At 42.4% G+C, this 20,918-nt stretch overlaps 1 protein-coding gene across 1 annotated transcript in view; it reads right to left on the minus strand.

Moving 5' to 3' along the window:
* STAB2 (stabilin 2) overlaps nt 1-20,918 on the minus strand; it is a 141,685-nt gene that overhangs the window by 63,397 nt on the left and 57,370 nt on the right. The window contains exons 26-35 of the mRNA XM_065404685.1: nt 20,025-20,120; nt 18,517-18,612; nt 15,451-15,498; nt 10,609-10,745; nt 10,013-10,127; nt 8,339-8,416; nt 8,034-8,132; nt 7,822-7,929; nt 1,885-2,016; nt 33-161 (exon numbers count right to left, since the gene is read on the minus strand). Coding sequence (XP_065260757.1) covers nt 33-161; nt 1,885-2,016; nt 7,822-7,929; nt 8,034-8,132; nt 8,339-8,416; nt 10,013-10,127; nt 10,609-10,745; nt 15,451-15,498; nt 18,517-18,612; nt 20,025-20,120 — 1,038 coding nt within the window. The remainder of the gene's footprint in view (nt 1-32; nt 162-1,884; nt 2,017-7,821; nt 7,930-8,033; nt 8,133-8,338; nt 8,417-10,012; nt 10,128-10,608; nt 10,746-15,450; nt 15,499-18,516; nt 18,613-20,024; nt 20,121-20,918) is intronic.

Below are 20,918 nucleotides of genomic sequence, written 5' to 3' on the forward strand. Positions count from 1 at the left end.
AAAGCAACAATCTCAAACAAGACATAACTTACGGTTGTAATCATAGTATCATTGATATCACATCTGTTCTTCTGTATTTCCAGAATTTTTCCCAATCCATGGATAACACCTTTGTCAGTTGCAATATTTGTGTAATTTATAGGTGCCTCATTGATGTACAGCTGTAAAGGAAATGCAGTCCGTTAAAATACAGTAGATCAGCTGAACTGCACAGCAGTAGTACTGACTTGACAGAGGAAATAGACTCAGCTGGGGGCTATAACAAAAAATATTGCCCAAGGAGATCCCAGACTGAAAGAGTGCTCTGGAGTGGTGATGGAAGAAAGAAGGAACAGCATAATTCTTCAAACCATCCCTATTCAACAAACCACCTAAGAACATGATCAGGTTTATGCACATGTTTGTGTCCCATTGATGTACTTAAGTGCTTTGCTGAACTGGGGCCTGTGACGGGGTGTGCGTACCCCGGCCTGGGCCAGAAGGGGTTAACACCACACTGTGGGTGGAGGGAGTCCCACCCCTCAGACCGTACTGGGCATGCTCCAAGTGCTATGCCAGTACAAAAGGGAGCAGCCCGGCTCAGTCTGGACTGACCACCGGAGAGGGAGGACCTTTGGTGGAGTCTCTAGCTGAGGAACCATCACAGCCCTTGCTTGCGGGAGCCGGAGATCCCGAGAACCAGACTGGAGATCTGTGGCAAATGGAGCCCCAGGGAATTATCCATGCTGAGGAGCTTGGAGACCCTGATACCCCATTGACTACAGCTTCAGGAAGCATGATAGGAAGTGACCCAGGGAGGGGAGCAAGTGGTATCTTCAACCCATGCAAGGTCTGCGTGTTTTGGTTGGATTCCCTGCTGACCCAGTGGCAGACCACTCCACCACAGATAGGGCCCTGGTTTGGGGCCCGGTGCAGTCGGGTGGGCCTGGGTCCCCCTACCCGGGCTGCCATACCCCTGGTGGTGGCCCCTTGGGTATTGGCCTCTAGGCCATAGTGCCCTGTATCTGGGGGCTGTTATATTGACTCTGGACACTAGGCCACACTGTCCTGAACACAAGGGCTGCTGTTTTGATTCTGGTCACTAGGTCACGCAGCCCTGGACCCAAGGACCGCTGCTTTCACTCTGACTCTTGAACCTCAGTGTGGTGAGGTCCGAGACAGTTGGGCAGACAATAACCATGGTGTCCACACACCCACTATCAACCCCGGCAGGAGATGGGGGTGTGCATACACCCCCACAGGGCCATCACATGAAGGATAATACTGTGACTAGAGAATAGGACCAGGAGCAAGGAGGTCTGGGTTGTTTTCCTGGCTTTGCCACAGATTTGGGCAGTTCCTGTCCCTTAGGTTCTTCATGAATAGAAAGGGTATTGTGAGGATAAATTCTCCTGTCCCTTAGGTTCCTCATGAATAGAAAGTGTGTTGTGAGGGTAAATTCACTAATACTGCAAAATGCTTTGAGCTCCTGGGATGCAAGGGATTATAGAACTACAAATCAATATTACTACTATTTTTAAAATTAAAAGAGAGTTTCCAGAAAAACTGTTAGAAAAAGGATTAATGATTGCTTTGCAACGCAGGTCTCTAGTCCCCAGATGTGTGAGACTATCATACTGTCTTGTAAAATCAGATGCTAAATCTGAACAGCATAATTTAAATCCAGTCAAAGGTCCCTTCCAGTGTGACTTTGAACTAAGCAGGCTTTGTCTAGACTGTCTGGAGACTCAACAGCACATTTGAGTGGAATCTCTTGTAATATTAAGGTGTCAGAAGGCAACGATGAGTCAATAGCTCTTGTTGCCTGCATTTCAATTTAAGATAGAAGTTTCATTCCTGTAGTGAAGAAAACATGTTTCTACATTTAAACACAGATAGCAGCACCTGGCCGTTGTGCAGGAAGAATCCCACTTGATAGGAAAACCCGAGCATGGTCTCCCTGTGCATGCCATTGTGCATGTCGTTCTTCAAGAGCTTTTCCTCCAACACAATGTGGTATCGGATTTGGTCCTCGTCCTGCAAGACATGGGGGATAAACCAGTGATGTGCTGCCAACATTTTAACAAAGGTGCCCTCACAAGATGTTCAGCTTAGTCGGCAAATGGTTTGGGTGAAATACTTGCCCCATCCCCCAATGAGTTACATAACATAGCATATTGTTTGCAGTGTTGTAGCTGAGTTGGTCCCAGGATATTAGAGAGACAAAGTGGGCAAGGTAATATCTTAATACTTAATAGGTAAGTTGGTCCATTCAAAGATATTACCTCCTCTACCTCGTCTCTCTAATAACAAAGCACAAACATGTAGACAGGTTATGGGCCCTTATGCTGGGGACACCTACTGACTACCAGGGTTGTGACGTTGTGCAGTCTACATGGTTTTATAAAAACATGATAATAAGTGAATATAATGTAACTGGGATAGTTTTATAAAAAATTTGATAATAAGTGACTATAATGCAAATGGGATATGCTTTGTGCAAAAGGTCTCTTGTAAGGTATCATTACAAAGCTCATAAGCTACTGAGTGTGATCATCCTATTTGTAGAAATGTACCACTCTTGTATCTAAAACTAGAAATATAAAATGTAACTCTGAGGGCCTATTGTAATTATGTAAAGTGTGGGCCATTAATGATGGTTTGGAATCTTGATGACTCCCATTGTCTGCAGATGGCTGTTTACCTGTGAGTCTCCCTGTATATGTGTGTGCTGGCAAGTGAGTAATGAAGTCTTGCAGTGACATGTGATCATGTCACCTGAACTGGAATCCATCTTTAACCTGGTGCTTTTCCAGTGGGGGGAGGGGGTGGAAACCCAGAGGAACAAAGGGTTCCCGCCTTATGCAAAAGATATATAAAGGGGTGGAAGAGAACAGAGAGGGAGAGGAGCCATCATGGAGAATCCCCTAGATAACACCTAAGCTGGAACAAAAGCTGTACCAGGGGAAAGAATTGTGCCCAGGCCTGGAAGGTGTCCAGTCTGAGAAAAACTTACTGAAGCATCTCTGAGGGTGAGATTATCTGTATTTAGTTTGATTAGGCATAGATTTGCGCATTTTATTTTATTTTGCTTGTGACTTACTTTGTTCTGTCTGTTACTACTTTGAACCACTTAAATCCTACTGTCTGTATTTAATAAAATCACTTTTTATTTGGTAATTTACTCAGAGTATGTATTAATACCTGGGGGAGCAAACAACTGTGCATATCTCTCTATCAGTGTTATAGAGGGCGAACAATTTATGAGTTTGCCCTGCATAAACTTTATGCAAGGTAAAACGGATTTATCTGGGTTTAGACCCCATTGGGAGTTGGGCATCTGAGTGCTAAAGACAAGCACACTCCTGTGAGCTGGTTTCGGGTAAACTTGCAGCTTTGGGACTAGTAATTCAGACCCTGAGTCTTCGTTAGAGCAGACTGGAGTGTCTGGCTCAGCAAGACAGGGTGCTGGAATCCTGAGCTGGCAGGGAAAACAGAAGCAGGGGTAGTCTTTGCACATTGGGTGGCAGCTCCCTAATAACAAAGCACAAACATGTAGACAGGTTATGGGCCCTTATGCTGGGGACACCTACTGACTACCAGGGTATAGGAAGAAACTTCCCCATGGACAGGTTATTCCATATTGTCTATTATGGAGTTTCTTGTACTTTCTCCTTCAGCATCTGGTATTGGCCACCGGTGGAAGCAAACTACTGTAGTCTGAGCCACTATGACAATTGCTATATTTCTGTGCACCAGGCTGGCCAACAGATTTTGGGGAGATTAGCAAGATTGTTTATTGGGCTATATCCCAATCTTAACTAATTCATTTTACATAAAATCCTGCATGTGGAGGAGCTCTCTATAGAATCCTAGAAAGGTAGGGCTGGAAGAGACCTCGAGGTCTCTTCCAGTCCAGCCCCCTGTGCTGCGGCAGGACCAAGAAAACCTAGACCAGTGGTTCTCAAACTTTCGCATTGGTGACCCCTTTCACACAGCAAACCTCTGAGTGAGACCCCCCCCTTATAAATTAAAAACACAATTTTTATGTTTAACACTATTATAAATGCTGGAGGCAAAGCATGGTTTGAGGGTGGAGGTTGACAGATTGCGACCACCCCACATAATGACCTTGGGACCCCCTGACAGGTCACGACCCCCGGTTTGAGAACCCTTGACCTAGACCATCCCTGACAGATGTTTGTCCAACCTGTTCTTAAAAGCCTCCAATGATAGGGATTCCACAACCTCCTTTGGAAGCCTATTCCAGTGTGTAACTCTCCTTGTACTTAGAAAGCTTTTCCTAATATCTAACCTAAATCTCCTTTGCTGCAGATTAAGTCTATTACTACTTGTCCTACCTTCAGTGAACCTAGAGAACAATTGATTGCCATCCTCTGTATAACAGCCCTTAACATATCTGAAGACTGGGATCAGGTCCCCCCTCAGTCGTCTTTTCTCATGACTAAACATGCCCAGTGTTTTTTAACCTTTCCTCGTATGACAGATTTTCTAAACCTTCTATCATTTTTGTTGATCTCCTCTGGACTCTCTCCAAGTTGTCCACATCTTTCCTAAAGTGTGATGCCATAATTAGACACAATACTCCAGCTGAGGCCTCACCAGTGCTGAATAGAGTGCGACAATTACCTCCTCTTACCTACAACATTCCTGCTAGTACACCCCAGAATGATATTAGTCTTTTTTGCAACTGCATCACACTGTTGACTCATATTCAATTTGTGATCCACTATAACTCCCAGATCCGTTTTAGCAGTACTGCCACCTAGCCAGTTATTCCCCATTTTGTAATTGTGCATTTGATTTTTTTTTCCTTCCTAAGTGTAGTACTTTGCACTTGTCTTTATTGAATTTCATCTTGTTGACGTTCAGACCAATTCTCCAATTTTTCAACACTGTTTTGAATTCTATCCTGTCCTCCAAAGTGCTTGTAACCCCTCCCAGCTTGGTGTCATCTTCAAGTTTTAGGTCTCTTCCCCACCCTCCCCAGTTTCCTGCTGCAGAAGTGAAGACCAGCAGCTTGTTCCTTTCAACCTCAGCTATCTGTTGGCACTGATTTATATCAGTTTACACTTTTAAGGTTATCTCCACCAGGAAAAGGGTTAGATCAATACTTTATAATGAAAACTGAGACTTTCCTTCACACAGCTCTCTGCATGTTATTGGTGGATTGAACATTTTTTCATAAAAATGGTCAAGTTGTTTTCTGATTTTAAAAATTATAGGTTTTTGTGTGGCTTCAGGTCTTTCCCCATCTTGCTGGAGTTACTTTGTAACTTACATTTTGTATGGTCAGTAATGCTTTATTTTAGTTAGTTTTAGTGGCCTGTTCTGCTTGCAATGGACTAGTGGGATCAGGGGAATAATTTTCAAGAGCACTTGGGGTTACATCTACACTGAAAATAAAGATGAGCAGCAGCATGTCTCATAGCCCAGGTCCACTGACTCAAGCTCATGCTATGGGGCTAAAAATAGCAGTGTAAAAGTCTGGCTCTGAAACCCAGTGAGGGGGAAGGATCTCAGAACCTGGGCTCCAGCCTGAGTGGGGAAGTCTACAGTGCTATGGTTAGCCCTATAGTATGAGCCCCACAAGCCCAAGTCAGTTGATCCAGGCTCTGAAATGGTGGTTTTTTGTTTTTTGTTTTTTTTTTCAGCATAGACGTAGCCTAAGGGACTTAAGAACCTAATTCCCATTTGAAAGTCTTACTTTAGATGTTCCACTTTTAGCAAGCCTATTTTGTTTTTCAGGAAGCCAATCTATTTCCCCCCCCGCTATCACCTGCCCAGAAAGCTAATATATGTGGAACATGTTTAGAATGTTCTTCCAATTTACATCTTAAAATTCATGCCATGTCATGCTCTTTAGGTCTTTCATAGATTCACTCTAGTGAAAGAAATGACTCCAAACCACGACATTTGTAAATTTCGCTATGTCACTTGGCTTTTTTCATGCAGTAATGTAGTGTCCATTTTGAATTCCCACCGGGTAGAAGTCCTACTGTTTTGTTTTCAGATATCTGATCTCCCTTAACTGGGCACTTGGGATGGGAACATTAAATCTCACTCATCATCAATTAAAATGTAGGGAGATATTTCCTGCCACCTATCACCAGCAGGCTGAAAAATACCCCTCCTGAACAATGTTCTATTTGGGCCAAATCTTGCTTCCACTGAAATCAAGGATTGGGCCCTGTGACTGCTCCAAACTCCTCCCTCTAAGGTAGAGCTTCTATAAAATGGGAAAAGGTCAGGCAGAGCTAGCCCTCTGACCACTTCCTGTTTCTGCCTTTCAGGGAGCTGCACCTCAGACACAGGCAATCAGTGTCTATGGCCAAGAGGAGATCCACAGAAAAATTGCAGGTACAATATATAGTGGCAGAAAATCAAGAAATGAAACCTCCATATGACTGAATAAATAATAGGAAAAAATGAGGGATACATAGAAAACTAAAGCCTGAACTAGTGTGTGCACCTACCAGTCACTGCTTGCTCTTGGTTTAATTACCTTTTAAAGAAGGACCAAAATTAAAACCATTTTTCCTCTCACCCATCCTTAACCCAAATTTCAAGGTGCAGTTACAGTGGGGGTTCAGCTCCTAAACATCTCTGTTTCTTCAGTACCAAAGCCTGATTGGCTGGCTTTTGAAAACCCAAACCATCCACAGCATTACCCAACTCTACTTTCTGTTCAATTTAAAAGAAGAAACTTAATAGAGCACCCATTAAGCTTTTTACACTCTGAAAGCTTGATCCTGGAAATACCTGTGTGTGAGTGGACTTAGGCAGGGCAACTCATCTGAGCTTAGTTTCATTCATGAGGGTTACAGACTCAGACACTACCAACTTATGTCTGTATACCCATGCCACTCAGGGGTGTGGAAAATCTGCGATGCGGTTATACTGACTTAACTCCTGGTATAGACAGCTTTATGTTGACAAGAGGGCTTCTCCTGTTGACATAACTATCGCCTCTTGGGAAGGTGAAGTACCTATGCTGACAGGAGATGCTCTCTTGTCGGTGTAGGTAGTGTCTTCACTAAATGCTAGCGTGGCGCAGCTGTACCCAGTGCAGCTGCAGCACTGTAAGTGCAGACAGGCCCTTAGGCCTGAACTCTGTGAGGCTGAAGGTCTTGATATTGCTGTCCATGTCTAGCTGCACTGTCCTATAGTTAACTAATATTTTTAAAACCAGGTTCAGTTTTCCAAGTGAAAAGGCAGCTCTCAAGGGATACCCTTTCAAATGCTCATTATGGATTTTTCCAGGAAAGTGATATAGAAACAATAACATTGTATCATGAGAGAACTAAAATAGTATTGGCACAGTTTTTCAGCAGGTTGACGTTCATGAACAAAACAGGCAGTGTTGCCTAGCAGATAGATTACTAGACTGGGGCTCAGGAGATCTAGGTTCTATTCTTGGCTCTGTTGCTGGCCTGCTGGGTGACCTCAGGTAAATCACTTCACTTCTTTGTGTCTCAATTTCCCCATTTGCAAAACAAGAATAATGGTATCTCCTTTGTAAAGTGCTTTGAGATCCACTGAGGAAAAGCATTACTAATAACATTATACCTGGTATTTTCAAGAAGAGATGGACAAAACCCAAGAATGATAATTGGAATCTCCCATTATTTGGGGGAAAATAGCTCACAAACCCATCCCCACCTGCCTCTTTATTTTAAGCCAACTTGTCTGACTTTTTGCAAAACCCAGACCCTGCTGTTTTATTCATTTCTATTTTCACCCATTCTGTGGAGCACTAGCAGTTTTGAAACTGAAATGGTGTGTTCAATTGATAAGACAAGACTTGTGTATAATACATACCAGAGTGGCAGACTTTTTATTCCTGAGGTAACTTTCAATTGCATCATTATTTGGGGCAAAAACTGTGTAAGTGTTAGCTGCTTCTATTTCATTTGCCAGACTATATTGCTGTTGTGGAAAGACAAAAAAACTTGTAATGATATTCTGCAACCAGCCCAAACACACATAGTCCAGAGAACTAGTTGTATTCTTAAAATAATATGAATACTTGCAATAACATAACCCCTGAAAATGGAGTAATCGGGCATCTGTTCTAAGCGAGCCAGCAGTTTTGGCAATGTGCCACTCACACCTCTGAGTGGTGTTAGAACCTGAAATCAAAGCATACAAACAATGTCAATACATTGACATATACCATGCTTGCAACTGCAAGGACTGGAAATAGAATAAATTGATGTACCATACAATATTTTTCCACAGCTGTTGGCTGTTTTCCCATACAAGTTGTATTGCCTTGCTCAGGAGGCAAAGGAATAAGAGAGCAGGGTGCTAACTTTTTAATTACATGGTCATGTACCTTATCAATAACATGGATGATTCCATTCGTGGCTGCAATATCACCAACTACAATGTTAGCTCCTTCAATAGTGATGTTCTGGAAAGCAAAGGAATAGGGTTTACTTTTACATCACAGTTACACCAGTTTGCTGATTGTGCAGCAGACTGCCACTTGTCTAACTGTTTACATAGAGCTAGATTGTATCCTTGTCTAACGTGGTCAGGCAAGATGCATGGGAGGCAGTAAGCCTTCCTCCCCCAGCCTAGCCCATGTTAGGGCTCCCCAGATTCTCAGTCCTGGAGCAAAGGGGCTGCACCCCTGATGATTTGCTCTGAAGAAACTGGATGGGGAGTAGGTGGCATTGTGGCTCTGTCTTCCCTACTAGCGCTGGGTGAAATTTTTCTGATGAATAGTTGACAAAAATGCAGTTTCAGTCACCCCGAAATTATCCATGAATTTGACACAAATAGCTTCAGTCAATCACAAAATGCCCGGAAAGAGAGGGCGGTGGGGGGGAGGGGGAGTACTGGTGCTGCTACTGTTGGCCCTTGGTAATATTTAACCCAGGGGTTTGGGTAGTTCCCCGTCATGTGGGAGACTCGGGTTTGGATCCCTGCTCTAAAACCAACTTTTATGATTCACCACAAATTCTGAAAAATTTCACATTCGGTTCAATCTAAACCACACTTTTTCCCCAGGGTTGTTTTTTCTTTTTTGGATCTGACACAGAACTGAAAAATCAGTTATTTGCCCAGCTCCGTGCCCTACATGCGGGCCAGCAGAACTGACTAGCTGCATGGAGGCAGCACGCTGGCTTCTTTAAATAGGTGAAGTAAATTACTTCCTTTCCCCCCAAATGTACTTAAGGAGCCCCAGGAGGAATTATGCCTCTGAGGCAGAACCTCCTGGTGCTTCTTCTGAGGTGGTGCACCTAGGCACCACATCTCTTATTACGGCTTGCATGCTAAAAACACCATCTAGCCCTCAGTAATTTTGAGAAGTCTGTGCATTTCCAAAGCTTTACTGACCTAGTGGAACCTCTTCAATATGCTCCCCCAAAGAATACTCCTTCAAGGGACTAAATACTATGGAGTTTGCATATTCCCAGAAATGTGTATAGATTCCTACAATAAATCAGACAACTTCTGAAGGCTAAGTTGAGAGGTGGTCAAGGACACCTGGCTTCAGCTATTTATCTTTACAGATACTTTCAAATGATTTGGAACCATCAAGCTGTGCATGCAGTCAGCCAATGTAGCTGCATGGTATTACTATTACCCTAATCCTCCCTCCCTCCCCCCAGTATTGTTTGTTTGTTACACTTGCTTGATGTGTCTTGTGTTAAATTAGATTGTAAACTCTTCAGGATATGGATTGTGCTTTCCTATTTGTACCCCCTTACAATGGGGCTCTGATCATTTAGGGTTTCATGCTGCTACAACAATACCAATAATAAACAAACATGTAAGAATTGATGTGTCTCAGTCTGGCTGTCTAGATAAAGCAGTAGAGAAAATAGTACAGTATTTGTCAGAACCCAATGGTGTGAGAATGTTATAGAGAAATTCCTTTAATGCCTATGTTATAGGCATCTTTAAATGTAAGAGTATGCATGTGTATTAATATTATTATAGCACTACTGATGGACTGAAAGCAAAATGGGATTTCAAGCTAGTTGACAAGTGATCTTACCTCATTTTCATTAGACAGATGCAGGAAATTGTTATGCAGAGATGTTGCCAGCATGTCAGATGATGATAAATTCTGGAGGTCAGCAAGTCTATAAGCTCCCACTAATACATGATATCTAAAAGGAAATTAAGCTGGATTCTAATGTTTGTATTTTCTTACAGCTTGCAGATAAATAAACATGGTGTGTCAGACCACACTTTCATAGAATCATAGAATATCAGGGTTGGAAGGGACCTCAGGAGGTCATCTAGTCCAACCCCCTGCTCAAAGCAGGACCAATTCCCAACTCCCAACTTTCTAGGTCAGATTCTGCTTTGAGCTACTCTGGGCTCAAGTTGGGGTTGTTTGTTCAGTGCATAGCACAGTTGGGCCCTGGTCTCAGCTAGGGATCTTAACGCTACTGTAATAATACAAATAATAAATGTCTTCAATGGGATTACCATTTCAGTGTAAAAAAAGGAGAATCTGACTCACTGTCTTTAAGGATGTAAAAGCTGCCTCGCTGTAATGAGTTCAAATCAAAATTATATTTGCACTGAAAACCAATTCATTTAAAGAATCAGATGTATCAAATATTAAACAAAACATCAACATACTTTAGTAGGGTTGCAATGTTATTCTTTGACATCCAAAAGCCTTTCTCATCTTGATCCATGTTTTCAATTGCTCGAAGGGAAGGCACAAGGATGGTTAGATTTGAAGTCACTGACAGCATTGTGTTCATTGAAGCCTCCTGAATCAGAGTAAAATGTGTTATATTATATGTCCTAAGCTTATGTGTCATCAGGTGATCCTTTTAATAGGGTTCCATACATGAGTTGTCCTGTGATTGGTGTGGGGAGGAAGAACCATTAAGTAGCATAATGATTTGAACCAATGGCTACAAAGAGAGCTACAAAAATAAAAAAAAATGTGTGGAAAGCCAAAACAGTGAATTTTTGGTCAGTGTATGAAGAATAGAAACAATCTTAATAAGGATAAGAATCAATTTTAATATAACCATAAGAAATGAATCAATCTACACAACTATCTTACTGTGTCATTTATTTTATGTATTTGAATTACAAAATATTGTGGTTACTACTGCTGTTTGATAATAGTTGCAACTGAAGTACCCATGAAGGGTAGTCAGAAGTATTTAAGAAACAGGATGAATAGAGTTAATAGCCATGAAATAGGTAATCTGCCTAATACAAGGTTCACATTTGAAAGATTGTATATTTAAGCAGAGCTTTTCCAAGAACCATAACGGAGTTATGCATCTAACTCTAAATGAATTTCAATAGGATTTGGGTGCCTAATTCCCTTCAGGTGCTGTTGACAATCCCAGTTTTAACATGGGGCTGTAAGCTGCTAATATTTGAGTATGCTAACTCCTGTTTCATTTAGCAGTGTTGGGTCTTAGGCTGTGGAAGAGACTGGGGAGGAGAGATTAAAAGGATTAACTTCAGTGTAACCCCTTTCTCATAAAACAAAACACCACCACCAAATTTCACTCTTGCTAATTTCACTCTTGCAAATTTCCATGGAGCAAGAGGTTCAAGTTTTGCCTTGCCCTGGCCGGTGTGTTGCCTGGAGACCGGCCGTGGTCTCTTCCTGTTGCTCTTTCATCACTTTTGTTGTCCTTTAGGTGTCAAGAAAGGAGAATATGCATAAACCAGCCCCCCAAAATAGCTGGGAATTTTAGCTGTTAGTGTCATCTTTCTTTCAAGTCCCCATTGCCACCAGCATCTGAGGGCCTCCCAAGTATTTAAAAATAGAACTAACAATAACAATCTTCCTCTTCCTTCCTTCCTAGTCTGTAGGAAAAAACTGCATTCAGGTATGAAAATGTATAAACATGAACATTCCTGACAGAGTATGAAGCTAAAAATATGCCCTGAAAAAGACCTCCCTGTTTTACCAAACACCATTTGATCCAGAGAGAGGTTTTCCCCTACCCCAAAAACAAAGCATCTGAACATAGCTCAGGCAACCATAGGGCCTGATCCAGCCCACTGAAGTCCGCAGAAAGATTCCTGCTGACTCTTATGGGCTTTGGGTCAGGCCCACAGTCTCTTTCTGGGCAATAAGTATCTAAGGGCCAAGAATTGATTTGTACAAAATCTTGGATTGTCACTGTGCTTTGATTTCCTAATTCCTGCTTTTTAGGAAACTATTTTGTAACTGGAAAGGATATGAGTAAAGGCCGATGACAACTGGTGTCTTGATAACCACTTCTAGATGACTAGGATTCTTACTGTGTTGGAGTAAAATCTGGGGACAAACCTGCTTCAAGAACCCTGTACTTCTTATCATTTAACAGAATACTTGGCTTTTGTTTCAAGACAATGGAACTGAAAAAAATAAAATATTAGATGGTGTGTGACCATGGGTCTGGTGTGGAGGAAGGACTGAAGGGAATGGGGGAGGCTAGGGATTTTGATAGGAGATAATTAAGACATTACATATCATTGATTGAAAGTATTTTGGTAGGTTATTTAGATAGCAGTGATTATAACTATAAGAGTGCCATGAACGGCATCTATGTAATGGGAGAAGCAGTATCACACAAATATACAGAATAGAACTTGCTACTAACCTGAGATGTTAAAATCATGGAAGTTGCACTGGCTCTTCTAATAGACAAGAGGGGAATGCGACACTATAGAACACTGGTTCTCAAACTGTGGGTTGGGACCCCAAAGTGGATTGCGACCCTGTTTTAATGGGGTCGCCAGGCCTGGCGTTAGACTTGCTGAGGCCTGGGGCTGAAGCCTGAGCCCCACCACCAGGGGCCGAAGCCCAAGGGCTTCCGCCCTGGGCGGTGGGGCTCAGATTACAGGCCCCTGCTCGAGGCTGAAGCCTTTGGGCTTCGGCTTTGGTGCCCCCCCTCGCCCATGGTCTCGGGGCGGGCTCAGACTTTGGTCCCCCTTCCTGGGGTCATGTAGTAATTTTTGTTGTCAGAAGGGGTCTCAGTACAATGATGTTCGAGAACCTATGTTATAGAAGAATATCTTTTAACACTACAGTTCTTTAATTTAAGAGGTGGAGTTTCTCTGAAGTAGAGCAGGAATGTCCATGTCCCTATTTCAATAGACTCTGTGGTCTGCTCCCTGCATAGTGTGTTCACTCTTCTCTCTCTCCCCTCTATCACCTGACGAGTTTTGTGCAAGCCTTGCAGCACTTTCGTAATACTTGACTCCTAATACATGACTACATGTCTTATTTCCACTCTTGTTTTGTTATTTTCTGTCTGTAAAATTGCCAATGAAATATGCTGCTATTTGAGAGCCTGGGTCACATAGGCAGCCAGATAACTATTTTTAAATTAGCCACATTATCCTCCAAATCCACTCTGCTGTGATGGCTACACTACTTGTGACAATGGTTAGGCAGCTGGCCTGTTATGACTGTTTCTTATCACACTGTTCCTAAGGGTCTGTCTGTTACGCTATGCTTGCTCCATCTATTTGTTGTATCTACTTATTGTCTCTTGTCTTATATTTAGACTGTAAGCTCTTTGGAGTTGGAAGTGTCTCTGTGTGTTTGTACTGCACCTGGCATAATGGAGGTCAGACTTCTAGGTTCTACTGCAATACAAGTAATATATTACAAAAGTGATCTGGCAAATGTGAATCCGTTTGTTGTTTGGAACAGTTTTCATTTTGTTCAAACTGATGTTTCTAACCCTACTATAAAGTCAGACATTATATTGTGATTTACCTGCTCATTCATTTTCTATGGTTCAATCAAGTCAGTGCAGATAGTGGGTTCCTCCTCACTTGCTCTGATAGTCAGAATGATGACCACTCACAGTTTAGGATTTTCATGCCATCCAGCACTGTGCAAATATGCAGGAAAGAGAATTCTCCTTCCATCCCCTTTGCTGTGGAGTCTACAGCAGCCATTGGCTCCCCAGACCTTATGCAGCCTTCTCACCAAGGGGGGAGATAGGAGGACCTGCTCAGTGGTGAGATCTGATGTCATCTGCATGCCCATAGAGCTGTGCTCTGTATGCAGTCTCCCACCCCATATACTAGAACTGGCATTGGTGCCTCTGCCAGTGGAGCTTCTGCACCTATTGAGATTAGAGCTGGAATTTGGCCTCAATGCCAGAAGAATTAGATGACCAGGTTCTGCCATGAAATACACGGATTCACCTGTTCATGTCAGTACACATTTTGGCCTATATTATATGATGGGAATGTGAGATTGCACTTCATATGATTTTATGAAAATATGCTAATGAGTGTGAATATAATGTAACTGGAAAAGGCTTCATGCAAAAGATCTCTTGTAAGGTATCATTACAAAGCTTATAATCTACTGAGTGTGTTCATCCTATTTGTATGAATGTATCATTCTTGTATCTGAAACTAGGAATATAAAATATAACTCTGAGGTCCTACTGTAGTTATGCAAAGTGTGGGCCATTAATGGTGGTTTAGAATCTTGATGGCTCCCACCAACTAGGACAATTGACTGTAGATGGCTCTGTTTACTTGCAAGCCTTCCTGTGAGTCAGGTCAGGAAGAATGAAGGCTTGGGGTCTAATAGGACATGTGACCATGCCACCTGGTACTGGGATCCATCTTAAACCTGGTGCTTTTCCATTTAGAAGGAGGGGTGGGGACCCAGAGAGACAAAAGATTCCCGCCTTGTACCAAAGATATATAAGGGGGTGGAACAGAACTAAGGGGGCTGCAGTCATGTGAAATCCCCTGCTTTTCACCTAAGATGCCTGCTGGAACTAACAAGAACTGTACCAGAGGAAAGGATTGGGCCCAGAATAGGAAGGAGTCTAGTCTGTGAAAGAATCTTATTGGAACATCTCTGAGGGTGAGATTTCATCAGTAATCAGTTTCTCAATGTAGTAGGCTTAGACTTGCATGTTTTTGTTTTATTTTGCTTGGTAACTTACTTTGTTCTGTCTGTTATTACTTGGAACCACTTAAATCCTACTTGTTATATTTAATAACATCACTTTTGTTTATTATTTAACGCAGAGTAAATAATGAATACCTGGGGGGGCAAACAGCTGTGCATATCTCTCCATCAGTGTTATATAGAGGGCAGACAATTTATGAGTTTACCCTGTATAAGCTTTCTACAGAGTAAAACAGATTTATTTGGGGTTTGGATCCCATTGGGAGCTGGTGTCTGGGTGCTAGAGACAGGAGCACTTCTTAAGTTGTTTTCAATTAAGTCTGCAGCTTTGGGGCACGTGGTTCAGACCCTGGGTCGGTGTTGGAGCAGACTGGCGTGTCTGGCTCGACAAGACAGGGTTCTGGAGGCCCAAACTGGCAGAGAAAATGAGCTCAGAGGTAGTCTCGGCACATCAGGTGACAGTCCCAAAGGGGTCCCTGTGATCGAACCCATCACAGGGAACATCACTAGAGATCCACATTTCTATATCTTAAAAGGATAGTATTTTCCTCAAACAAAAGTATACTCACATTAACCCATTGGTTAAATCCAGCTGCCTCTGACAGAGCAGACAACTCCTGATCCAATAAAGAGAAGAATTAATACAGAGGTTATTTATAAGACCTACATAAGTGGTCTGATTTTCAGAGGTAATGAGCCCCTACAGCTGCTATTGCAATCTGTGGTGACACAGAATGTCTCTCCTGGGTGCTATTACGTGGAGATGCAGGGATTCAGTAGGCATACGGAACGAGGACAATGGCAGTTGTACCATCAGCAATCAAACAGTAACATTTTCCTAGTACTATGGTACACTTTGGTTTCAGTGGGAGTTGTGAAAGCTCAACTCCTCTGAAAATCAGGCCACCTAATGCTTAAATATGCATGTGTTAATGACTTTATCATTTAATTTATAGGTGTCTAACTTTGGGCTAAACATTTTATCTCTAAATATTCAAGCACAAATCTTGGTTTAACTCAATCCCAAATAAATCAAAAGTGAATTCTTTGTTTTTGTGCTGTATGTACACCACCTAGCACAATGGGGTCATGGACCATGACTGGGACACCTAGGCACTATCGCGATATAAATTAAATGATAAAGTCATTAATACAGAGTTAATGTTGCCTGGTGATAGTCTGCGCCCTTCCAGAATTTAAGTTCAGCAAACTTCAGACTTCTGGAAACAAAGAAATACTGAATTAAGGTTGTTTGCCCATGTAACCTTCTTTGAGTGCTGCCTCCAAATCACCCATAATGCACATACTCATACTCTGCCTATTGGCTGTAATGCACAGGCACTCCCTGAACTTGCTCTACACTCAAACACGGAGCCTACTCCAACAAAATACCACTTGCAAAATTTAACAGCCGCCTCATACCCTTTTACAACCCCTTTACACGTGCACACAGGATACCATCTAAACCTATACTTTCCCCCACTCATCATTAAATCCACAGACTGCTCTTCTATCCCACCTCACTATTAACAATACTCATGGCAAGAAGACCCCAGTGCCCTTCTGCTTGACATAATCCACACAATTCTGTATTGAAACCCTGCATCTCCATGTACCATCACCCAGGACTGACATTCTAGGTCACCTCAGACTGCAATGGGAGCTGTGGGTGCTCATTATAAAGGGGCTGAGAGCAGGACTCAGACACTCCCACAGAGGCAAGGCCCCCATATTCCATCTTACATGAGAGGGCTCAGACTTCTCTGATGGGGTAGGAGCCCCAAGATCTGGCATACACTATCTGGAGCTGCCCCTATTCTCCTCCAGTCCACCTGCCACTCACCCCCATGTCTCTTTCCCAGTGTCCCTCCCCCATCCCCATTTATCCCTGCTCCCTTTGACGCAGCCCCAAACCCCTCTCACTCCTATACCCCCACTCCTCCACCCCTTAAAATGCCCCTCCCCGACAGTAAGTATTCTTACATCTAACTTTTTTGTTTTGTTACAAAAATACTTTAAATTTATTCCTGCAACAAGCCTCCCTCCTAAAGAGGGGCAGATTTTTTTATATGCCTTTTCGCCCTAGGCAGGGCTAGAACTGTCACTAGCTGGGTGAGTTCACGACAAAAGACTTACTACTTATCACCTTGAACTATCCAGCTATAGTGAAAGTTTTCTGCCTACAAATCCTCTTAGCCTCCTTTTTTTGCACATGCTCAGTGTGATTTGTTTGGTGTTTGACTCTTACTCAAGAGCTTCACTGGAGAGTCAAACTCTTGCTAATAGTGTTTTCAATTTTGCTCCCCAAAAGGACTTGTCGGTGCTATGAACACTCTGATAGTAATGCTCAAGTGAGTGAGACCCTTATGTTTGATTTCTAGGCCTGGGCAAAAAATGGTGCCAGACTATATCTTTAGAAAAGCTGTTTATTTCAGGGGGCTGTATCTCAGGAATCCCTTGGTCAAATGACCTCAAATTTGGATCACTACCCATACCGCGCACTTCTACAGGGCACACTAAATTTCAAGGCAATCTATGTAACTGTGCAGATTTTACAGCACTAAGAAGAGATATTCTTTACACAGAATGGTCTTCTCAACCTTAACTATAGTGAAGATAGTGCTCCATTATAATAAACATAATAACCATTAAAGGCAAGTCAATTTTTAAACTTTCTTTTTTTTTTTGTAGTACTGATAGTGAATGGAAATCCTTTAGGGTCATTTTCAGAAATGGGACATTTTTAGTAGCCGAAGAGTACTGTAGTCCCAGAAAAACTATACTGCTATTCAGTTATGATTCCCCATTCCCATGCAGCATGTTTACTGCAGATCTTCATCTTGAGTGTAATATCTCCCTAGACAGACATTTTGTTTTCCACCAACTGGAGAATGGAAGAGTTTTTAGGCTCTGTGTTGCCATTTCCAAGTAATGTGAAAGGTTGCAAAATTAACCCGATATTACAAATCCATTGGCAAACCTGCTGTAAATGTCTTTATGTTCTGTAATGGATTCTTAGTCAGTAATTTATTTGGTTTCTGTTCATTTCAGTGCTGAGACTGGGAACAGATTGGGCTACAAATGGTAATGCCAATCCCAGTTTCTTACTGCTGCCAGCTTAAAAAGAAAAGATAAGAAAGCTGAGAAGATTGACACATACCTTTCCTTTTCCTATCCAGTTAAATAGTTGAAAATTTACCTTCTTCACTAAATGACCTATTTTATTCTCCTATTTTACTTATGATAAGTCGAACTCTGATCAAAACTGACAGGTTCAGATGAGACTAATTTTCAAGGTCAGACTTTCATATAAACGGGGCACCCACAGCTCTCAGTTGGATTTTGTGAAAATGTATGAAAATTAGGCTCCCATGCTGGCATTTTCAGAGGCTTAATGAAATTAGATGCCCAATTCCTTTAGGCCCCTTTGAAAGTCCTAGTCCCTGTCTTTAAACACAGTATCTCATTTCTGGGATTTGCAAGAGTCTCAGCAGGAATGCTGTCTGCAGTCAGCACTGTTGTGCATTACAGTGTTAGGGTTGTGCAGAAGTTACTTTACTGTCTCCCTAGCCAGCATCACTGTAAGAATCTGCAGTTGAACTTGCCCTTAGATAAAAGACCACTATCTTACTTACATCTGCTGCACTTCCATAGCATATGATGCCATCTCCTTCGTAGCCCTTTGCACACACACAGTCCCAGACACCAGATGACACAAACTGACAAGTTGCCTTTTAAAAAAAAAAAGGGAGAGAAATTTTAATCTGTCAAAGAGCTGGGGATTCAAGAGATGTTGTTGATATAATATGCTTGCACATAATACAAGGCAATGCTGAGATGTAGCAAAGTTAAAATAGCTGAAAATCCCTTCATTGAGGCCCTGATTCAGTAAAGTATCCGTATTCTGGAAAGCACTTAAGCATGTTCTTAAGTCCCACTGAAATCAATAGGAGTTAAATGCTTTCATGAATGGAAGAAACAAGGTGTGTGAGGTAACATCTTTTATTGGACCAACTTCTGTTGGTGAGCTTGTCTCTCTCACCAACAGAAGTTGGTCCAATAAAAGATATTAGCTTTATTTTCCTCCCCATAGAAAGTTTTTCATCTAGCGTACCAGAAAAAATACAATTTAGATAACCAGTCTCATGCCACAAATGATGAAAAGTTCAGAGAACAGTTAGTGAAAAACCCATAAACTGTCAAACAATTGTGAATGACAAAATCATGCACACCAAAGCTGTTTGTAGATAATTTAGGAACAGAAACAAAAGGCTAAATTGATCAGATAATTTATTGGCAATAAATAATCCAACCAGTTCTAATTAAAAAAGAAATCTCTTTATGCAGTGTAGCATATCACATCTCGAAGAATCCCATAATGCCTGACTGAGCAGATACTTCTGGTCTGGAGAGAAGAAATGGTAGCGGTCACTAAGTATTTTAACTATCTGGGAAAAGCAAATTGGATCTTGATTTGAGACCCACAGAGTAAATTGCATCATACTAAACGTATCCACCTTGGATGGATGAACAGACCCTCCTGAAATTTGAACCTATGGTTCTTGAGAGTCTATGTATTGTTAGACCAGATGATTAGACTACTAAGGCCCTTTTCTTTTGCCATCTTTGAAAGGTGAATGGGATAACTGAACCCTGAACTAGCTATTGTAAGTAACCAAAACGTACTTATTCTATGGTGTATGGATTCAATGGATCTGCACCAATTTACAGCAGCAGAGAAGTTGTCTCTGTGTCTTCATGTTGTTTTGCTGATATTCCAAAGAAACAAAAACAAACCGTCTAGATATGACAGAGAACATGGAGATCAACTTTCCAGTCTTCTTAAAAGACCAAATTGTAGGGGCCTTACTCGATTATCACTCAGACTTCAGTCAGGGGAACTCTAATGGATATCAGTGGAAAAACTGAATAAGGATCTATTTGGATATCAGCAATCACTTCACCTGACTCTGAAGGACATTTTCATGCACTGAGCTTTAAAGATCCTATAACATGGAGCTGCGACATATTTGCTCTAGTGGAATGCCATTCATTCTCACGTCCATGGAGGAAATATTATCCACTGATGCATACAGTAAAAGAAATGTTATTTGAATATTTGTTCAGAGAATAATTAACTCACCAGATGATGGCACTTTCCATTTTGTTCCAGACAAGAGTTTATTGGTTCACATTCAATTCCATTCCCCCGAAATCCTTTCTTACATTCACAGTCATTCTATCATTCCAACAAAACAGGGCAGTAAGGTAAAATGATTAAAACATTGTAGATCTTCTAAACACTATGGATCAGATTTCCAGATGATGTTTATCCACATAGCGCCACTGACTTCAATGGTGTGACACCAATTTACACCAGCTGAGAATCTGTCCCTTTGTACTTTAAACCTACAAAGGATTTGTGTTGAAACTCTGAACCAATGTTGCATTCCCAACATTAATACCAGTAAGTTGAGGCCCAGCACATGGTGGAGCTGAGGTGTTTGATCTTTTGGCATCATTCACAGGGAGGGGGTAGTCTCTCAGTGTGTCCTGCATGGATGTTTAAAATAGGGTGACCAGATCACTGACAGGAAATATCGGGACGTGGGGAGGGGGAGCAAAAAAAAAACCCACCCAAAAAAAGAAAAAGTAAATAAAAAGCCGTTTTGCAAGTGCTGGGGGAATTAGCAGGCCCCGGCCGCGCCGCGGACCCGCCCCCACTCAGGGCCCCGGGCATATGTGGCACGTCCCACCGCCCCGCGGGGAAGGAGCCGCTGGAGCTAGAGGCGCGGGGCTCCGGACCCCGGCAGCGGCGGGGGAGAGCGGCTCAGGGCCGCACGAGTGGTCATGTAAAGTTTATCGGCTGGGGGGGGGGACCCCGGCCGGCTCCTCGCCCTGCGCCAGCATGTGTCGCCGGCCGCCGCAGGCCAGGTAAGGAGCCGAGTCCCCCCTCCCCCGCTCGTCCTGACTCCTCAGCTGAGCGGCATTCCTCCTCCCACCAGGCTTGCAGCTGGAATGCCGGCACAAGCCTGGA

The sequence above is a fragment of the Emys orbicularis genome, chromosome 1 (genome assembly GCF_028017835.1).
Source record: "Emys orbicularis isolate rEmyOrb1 chromosome 1, rEmyOrb1.hap1, whole genome shotgun sequence".
Classification (NCBI taxonomy): Eukaryota; Metazoa; Chordata; order Testudines; family Emydidae; genus Emys; species Emys orbicularis.